This window comes from Corylus avellana, chromosome ca8, assembly GCF_901000735.1.
Source record: "Corylus avellana chromosome ca8, CavTom2PMs-1.0".
Lineage (NCBI taxonomy): Eukaryota > Viridiplantae > Streptophyta > Magnoliopsida > Fagales > Betulaceae > Corylus > Corylus avellana.
Window position 1 is genome coordinate 24174365 of NC_081548.1, and position 7592 is coordinate 24181956.

General features: G+C 35.1%; 1 protein-coding gene across 1 annotated transcript; it reads left to right on the forward strand.

Annotated features, from left to right (window-relative positions):
* Nucleotides 1–35: 35 nt before the first annotated feature.
* On the forward strand, nt 36–6530 carry LOC132189121 (uncharacterized). Its single transcript, XM_059603654.1, has 14 exons — nt 36–221; nt 1259–1370; nt 2543–2655; nt 2991–3113; nt 3207–3418; nt 3529–3604; nt 4084–4170; nt 4270–4350; nt 4513–4545; nt 4709–4762; nt 4843–4884; nt 5222–5300; nt 5374–5444; nt 6075–6530. Exons 1-14 carry the CDS (start codon nt 63–65, stop codon nt 6162–6164), a joined length of 1332 nt encoding a protein of 443 aa, XP_059459637.1. The 5' UTR covers nt 36–62; the 3' UTR covers nt 6165–6530.
* The last annotated feature ends 1062 nt before the right edge of the window (nt 6531–7592 follow it).

A 7592-nucleotide genomic window follows, 5' to 3' on the forward strand; every position in this document is an offset into this window, starting at 1 on the left:
TCAGTCGGTGATGGTTGTGGTTTTAAATTTGTTGAAAAGCTTGGAGGGAGGCAAAGGGATCGATGATGATGGGGTTGAGGCACCTCTTGGTTACAGTATTTCTCTACAACTTCGCCACGTTCATGGTGATCCCAGCTATCACCGATGTTACCATGTTGGCTCTTTGTCCCGGAAAAGACAAGTGCTCACTAGCCATTTACCTCACCGGATTTCAACAGGCGGTATTTTCTTTTCTTAATTTCTTCCCAACAAATATTGCTTTCTCCCTCTAGCTAGTTTTTCCTGTTTTCCATCCTTCATTATCACAAGGAAAAAGAAAAAGAAAAAGAAAAAGGCCGGCCAAGGCATTCCTCATGAAAATCTCTCTCTCATCAGTTCAACGGGGAATGTTATGCCGTACTCGAGGACCCACGATCACATTTTTTAGTCGGCCATGAACTGTAAATGCGTTTCGTGCGCATACTTCCTCTTTCCCACTATAACCCGGATTATCTAATTTTATCATATATTCACTAACTTGCTATTTGATTTGTCTGATTATATATTTATATATATTTCATAAACAACGAATCACAAGAAGTCATTTGGTCTTCTATGCCTACAATCCTAATCCACTTCTCCTTGAATTGGGATTATTCGAATTGCACCCTAGAGATGGGGCTGTAGGATTTACCTATGTTAAATTCCAAACCTTAAATTGTATGGGATAAATAAGTCCCACAATCTAAAAAATTCCGAGTAATTTTATTATTTGAATTACTAACAAACCAAACTTATCTGTTCTAACCTTTTTAGGACAACCCATTCGATATTCGGATAATAGGCTCCCATATAAACTCTCAACACAGACACAGATTTTTAGGCCGAGCTAGTAATATAACGTATGTATTTTATTTACCTAAAAAATGAAAAAAATGAAATCTTTTATTTTTATTTTTTATTTCTATCATTGTCCATTCTGACTTATTTGATTGACTAAATTATGGACTTTGGGGTTATTGTTTGTGATGATTAGGTTTCTGCATCAATAATAGTTATTTGGTACACAAAGTGATCACATGCCACTCTTATCCATGTACTTCAATTATAATAGTACAAGGTGAAGAAATAATACTTCAATTCAACACAATTTTGTTCAAACTTTTGTGGAAATAGCAGTTCCTTGTGCTTGTCCTAGAGTTGGAAAGCTTACCAACAAGCATTGATGGAGGTTTACTTACTTGTTTATAACCAAAATAAGCACGTGTGATTTATGCAGATCATAGGGCTGGGAACACTAGTGACGATGCCTCTGGTTGGAAATCTCTCGGACAAGTATGGTCGGAAAGCTTTGCTGGCAGTCCCTTTGGGTCTCACCATTATTCCCCTGAGTATGTTTGCATTATTTATATCTACTTTTATTTTGTCCTCCTATAAATGGACTAGGATTTGTTTTGCTGGCTGAAACCCAATCACACAGGGGGAGCCCAAAAAATAAAAATCGTTGTTTTGTAAGTCTATATATATATTAAGTCAATTTCTATATAAGTACTCATGAGTAGTCTCCAACAGCCAAACATTTTCGAAAGAATAATTAATAACTATAATTACTGACATTAATTTCAAAAGTATATATGCTTAGGACACCCCACCATTTGAGATGTAGAATCCGCCAAAGCTGATTTCGAACAATATTTTAAGCTTTATAAGACCATGAAGTCAAAAAAAAAAAAAAAAAAAAGCACCTTACTCTTTGAAAAAACAAGAAAGAAAGAAGGAGAATAAAATTGATAAATCCGATCTTTATCTTTATTTTTTTCCCCTTTTCTTTATTTCCACAAATCGGAGGTAAAGAGATGATCGATGTAGGTCCCCTTGAGACCATAAGTCGCTTGCGTAGATGTTTTCTTTTAATTTGGTATCTTCCAGTTGGATTGTCCAATTGGCGTTTAAGGTTGCAATCAGACATATGCTAACTTCTTTTTTTTTTCTAATTGACATATGCTAACTTCTTATTATATATATATGGAAAAAATAGTTGGAGTACTACCGCTTTGCTTCAATTTTTTTACAAACTCACGTGTCGGTCAATATTTTATGAAATTGAAACATTAGCTAGAAAAAAGAAAAACAGACTAACTGAGGTTTGGCAAAATTATATCATATTTTCTTTTTATTTTAGTTATAAATTAAAAGGATAGAGGTTTCCGGCCAAATTCATCATATTAACATCTATTCTTAGAGCACGTAATTATTGTTACATGTTAGTTTTAGAGAAAAAACTTTATTGTAAAAAGATTAATGTTAAAACTATACTTTTTGTCCTACTAATATTTATCGTGCTGACGTGGTAGTACTAATTATTATTATTATTTTTTTGACAAAATTGATCAAAGAACTGATTGACACTTACACGTCAACGTAATAAGATAATGATGACAATGATTTATTCGGGAAATGACTTCCGGGTGTGAAACCACAAAGACCACTAATGCTGAATCTTACTTTAATCCAAATAAGATGCGAGAATATTGGAATTAAAATGATAGAATTTGGTTTACAGGCATATTGGCGTACAGCAGGGAGAGGAATTTCTTCTTTGTGTACTACGTCCTCAAGACCCTCACTGCAATGGTTTGTGAAGGAAGCGTTCAGTGCCTTGCCCTTGCTTATGTGGTAAAAATCTTTCTCTCAATTACATAATTTTTACCCTTTCAAAAAAAATTTACATAATTTTTACCGTCACATTAAATAACTTACACTTAAAATATAAAAAATAACAATGTGTGTAGCCTTTCTTTCGAGTCTCGCTCAATTTTGATTATGTTAGACCCAGACGCAGTTTGAAAGGCCCAACAAATATAAGAACAGCCCGTTTCGGCCCATATTTTTTGTGCCCTAATTTAACGGTTGATTTCACTTTCCCTCCACATCGTCTTGTCACTTGTGTAGTTGTGTGTTGTGTAGCTTCAAATATTTAAATACGAAGTCGTTTTGAATTTTGTTTGCAGGCAGATAATGTTCCGGAAGGGCAACGAGCATCGGCGTTTGGAGTTTTATCGGGGATCGGATCCTCCGCATTCGTCTGCGGAACCCTATCCACTCGTTTTATCTCCACTTCCTCTACTTTCCAGGTTCTCTTTCTTTCTCTGTAAATGAATTAGCTTAATTAATCGTGTAATTTATACAATAGGCCCTTAAAATTATATTAGACGACTTGTCGTTAGGTTGCGGCGGCCGTGGCGGTCATTGCTGCGGTGTACATGAAGGTTTTCCTCCCTGATTCGATCTTAGACGACGCTCTAACAGTTCCAATAATCTCAGAGGAGAAACTGTATATCACTAAACCGGATGGAGAACCAACTAGGAATAGTAACGGTACGCAGATATTCAAAAGAATGCCTTCTTTGGACGATATGGTCTGCTTGCTGAAGACTAGGTCCGTGAATTTTAATTTTTTGATTCTCAGAAAGAAACTAATATTCCTTGAAAATAAATTACCTTATACATTGTTGCTATTTGAACTAATTATATTTAGTCAATTTGCAGCTCAACATTTTCCCAAGCTGCAATTGTTGCGTTTTTCAGCAATCTTGCAGATGTTGGCCTTCATGCTTCTATCATGGTACTTTACTTCTCTAATTCCGTGAATTAGATTAAATTCAGCTTTTGAGCTTAAGTTTTTGGGATAACTGGTGAGTAAACATAGTATTATAGCGAAGGCCCTAGACATGAAACCTGACTTCATAATTTTCTCCCTATTTTAGTTAAATATTTCAAATGTTTGGTCCGCTTGTAGAGTGAGAATTTGAGCCCACATACGAGGAGAGTGATAAAGTTTAATTAAATGACTAAATTTACCATTTTTTATCAGTTTTACATTTTGAGATAATTCGTGATTTAACACGTTTCATATAGTTATGCAGGTTTTAGTGACTCGAAACTAGTGAACTTTTGGTAGCTTTTTGTATTAGAAGTAGCCAATTCAAGTTCTGTCATCTTGTTTGCATTTCATTTTGCAGTGGTTCCAGTATGCATTGATTACTATTTTGTTGAGCTTATTGCTTGAAATTTACAAGCTTAAAGATATTATTTCCTTTGCAGTATTACTTAAAGGCCAGGTTTCACTTTAACAAGAATCAGTTTGCTGACTTAATGGTCATTTCTGGGATTGCAGGGACAATATCACAGGTGTGTAAGAGATTGGTTTGTTTAGTTGTCATTTGCATTCCTTTTTTTTTTTTTTTTTTTTTTTCTTTTCTAAAATCTAAAAATCAAGCAATTATGCAGCTGCTTCTCATGCCTAAATTGGTTCCTGCTCTAGGAGAGGAGAAGTTGCTTTCAATAGGGCTCTTTTTTGGCTGTGCACATGTAAGCACCTTGTCTCTCTGTCATAATTCCCCTACATGCCGCAATGACTTGAGCATAAGTACTTCTGTCGATAGTTGATTGTCGCCTACTCACACATAAGTAAAAGATAATTGTAGCTTGTATATCAAGTTCTCATTTTACAATTTATGGCCTTGAATGCAGATGTTTCTTTACAGCATTGCGTGGTCCTTCTGGGTACTTCTTTGCAACTTCTCTGGCCAATACAAGTTTCTTCCTTTTTACACGTCCCATAATCTGTTCAAAGATTAATTAATTTTTTGTTTTAAACTGTATCTGGTACATGCTTTATCTGAATTTGGTTGTGTTGTAGAATGACTGACATTTTGAATGCTGATAGGTCCCCTATGTCGCTGCTATGTTCTCCATATTGTTTGTTTTCTCACATCCATGTGTGAGTCTTCATTTTCTAGTTTCAATCTATAACATTTGCTTGGATAGAGTCTGTTAAATAAATTCTCTTAAAATGTGCAGATGAGGAGCATTGTTTCTAAACAAGTTGGGTCCTGCGAACAGGTAAGTTTCTTGAAGAGTTACTCCAATATTTTAATTTTTTCTGGGCAATCCGATATTTTGGTTGATTTGCATCAGTTTGACTGAATGCTGATGTCAAGATGTTAACACCTATTTTGATCTCAATAAAAAATGCATGTCAATTGTTTTTCTTCTAGTCAAATTGAAACAAAAAAAAAAAAAAGAGAAAAAAAAAAGTTGAAAATATAATTCTGCAGTCTGTATGCACTATAATTAGTATCTTGTTTACAGCAGATGAAATCTTTTTGGCACTGATTCTGCTTTTTACATCTGACTAATCTTTTTTCTTTTCTTTTCTTTTTGTTCCCTTCTGTTTTAGGGAATGGCTCAAGGGTGCATTTCGGGCATATGTTCCTTTGCCAATGTTGTTTCTCCCCTAGCTTTCTCTCCTCTAACAGGTGATTGGAAATTTAAGTTAGTCTTTATACCCAGAAGATTATTAAAATTGACAAGGTTAAATTGTTCTTCCAGCTTTATTCCTCTCTGATCGGGCACCCTTCAATTTCCCTGGATTCAGTATTATGTGCATCGGATTTGCCTCAGTAAGAGATTTTACATTATGATGAAGATACATATTTAGGGTTTGCTTGTAGTCATTATCAGAGTGCTTTGTCTTCTTTGACAGCAAAGACCTTCAATTCATTCTTTTTGCATTTGCTAGTCTAATGAATTAAGATTTATGATTTTACACCCATACACAGATTGCTAGTCTAATGAATGAATCTGTGCGTGAATGCATTGACCGCTGTATGTTGGTTAGATGTGACCGTTTATCAGTCTAAACCGCCTTACTCTTTTTTATGGGACAAAAGAAAATGAATCACAAAACGATGCTTAAGGTGGTATATGGATTATGATTCAGATGAATCCAATATTACTTTGGCACTAATTAATTACATGAATGAGATCTTGTAGAAGGTCATGAAAGCACCCCGGATTTAACTGCAAAGTGCTCTTGCAAAGCCCAATTTCATTTCAGAATCCAAATAATTTTAAGCCCAATCTGATAAAGTTTCCATATAATGAACTATAATTTTGTCAATTTTAAGCTCCTTACCTTTGTATTTTGCTTATTCACTTAAATATTTCTATACATAATCCGTATTGTACGTTATTGTTCACCTTTTGTGCATTTTTTGACTTGATTTTTAAGAGAATTCTTTTATGTATAGATGATTGCCTTTGTTCAAAGCATGATGATAAGGGCGGCTCCTCCCATATCCAGTCACAGAGGCAGCAATGGCAACTATGCAGAGGCCTAATTTTCAACGATGCCAATGCTTCAAACTGGAAGCATTCCCCTTGTTTTCTAAGTCCTTTCTTTTGTATATACACCTATTGGGGAGAAATGTAGAACTTTCAAGTTGCAACAATCATCTTGCCCTGGTAATTATGAGCAGCTGTAAATTATTCCAAGCCGTTTCGCATTGGGAGGTGGGAAACTGCACGCCGGAGCCTCTTTTTGAAAAGCACATCAATGGTAAAAAGCCTTGATTGTTGATATTTTTAGGACATCAGGACATGCAACATGTTTTTGACACTTCCTGCGTCAATCGAGTAATGCATTGGATGGCTTACAGCTTTATGGTACTGAAAATTTTCTGCCCCATCTGTTTATTGCCATATCTTTGTGTGTTTTTTGCAATTGGTCCATGGCTTTTGCATATGCTATATGGGTGTGGTTACTTGTTTGCCTTAGAATATAGGTTTACTATAATTTTCTTACAAACTCACATGTTAGTCCACATGTGTGCTGCACGAGTGAAAAAAGTTAACAAAATTTGATAGGTATATTTGATTGTTTAATGATTAACATGGTAAGTGCTACCTGAATTATCATATTAGTTTATAAGAGACTTTTAATAAACCCTTTAGTGCCCCTTAGTAGCAGTCTTTACCTTAATGCAGTAATTTTGTTCCCAAAATGACTGGGCTTTCACCTTGTGTTTGGAAGTATTTTTATAGGATTTTAAATTCTCTCTTCCATTCAGATTAAGAGTAAGAAAAACCCAATTGTAATAAGTTTCCCACCTCAATTAGAAAAATAAAAGATGACTAGGCTATTGTTTGGTGACTCAGTAGTTGGAGTAATTAGTTTTCTATCTTATTTTACTTAGTCGTGTTGGTTTTTCGTGTTGGTCTTTAAAAGATATCTTACTTGCGAGTTGCGCCATCTTATTTTTCTTAGTCGTGTTGGTTTTTCGACAACAACGGGAATAGTTGACTTTGCTCCTTTTGTTGAGGAAAAGTTCGTGACACAAGTTGAAGCTACATGGCGAAAATAAATAGAAAAAAAAAAAAAATGCGTCTAATGATTCAAACAATTCTAAATATTATATAAAGATTTTTAAAGACAGTCAATTTTTACAATTCTAAATATTATATTACTGATCAATGGTAAGATCTGCGGCTTGATGCATGGGTCTCCTATCATCTTCTTTCCTAGATTGTTAGAATTCTTTGCAATCCTGAGAGGATTCCGAGTGGTTCATGTTGCTCAACCCGATATTTGAAACTATTCTTATAAGACGAGGGAATTCCTCGGAATCCGGCATCGGAGATCCGGACCCAGATACACATTTTTCATGCCGCGATGAAAACCCAATCCGCTTTCCAATGAATAATTATGAACGCTATCAAAAGTACAGAACGTCATCATCATCACGTGCTTCACAAGAATGACAACGGTC

What these genes read in the sequence shown, in the direction of transcription:
- LOC132189121 (XM_059603654.1), top strand. Translation starts at nt 63, where the DNA reads ATGATGATGGGGTTGAGGCACCTCTTGGTTACAGTATTTCTCTACAAC. An exon ending in GCATTGCGTGGTCCTTCTGG is followed by an intron (nt 4,546 to 4,708) that starts GTACTTCTTTGC and finishes GAATGCTGATAG; the next exon opens with GTCCCCTATGTCGCTGCTAT. An exon ending in AGCTTTCTCTCCTCTAACAG is followed by an intron (nt 5,301 to 5,373) that starts GTGATTGGAAAT and finishes TTGTTCTTCCAG; the next exon opens with CTTTATTCCTCTCTGATCGG.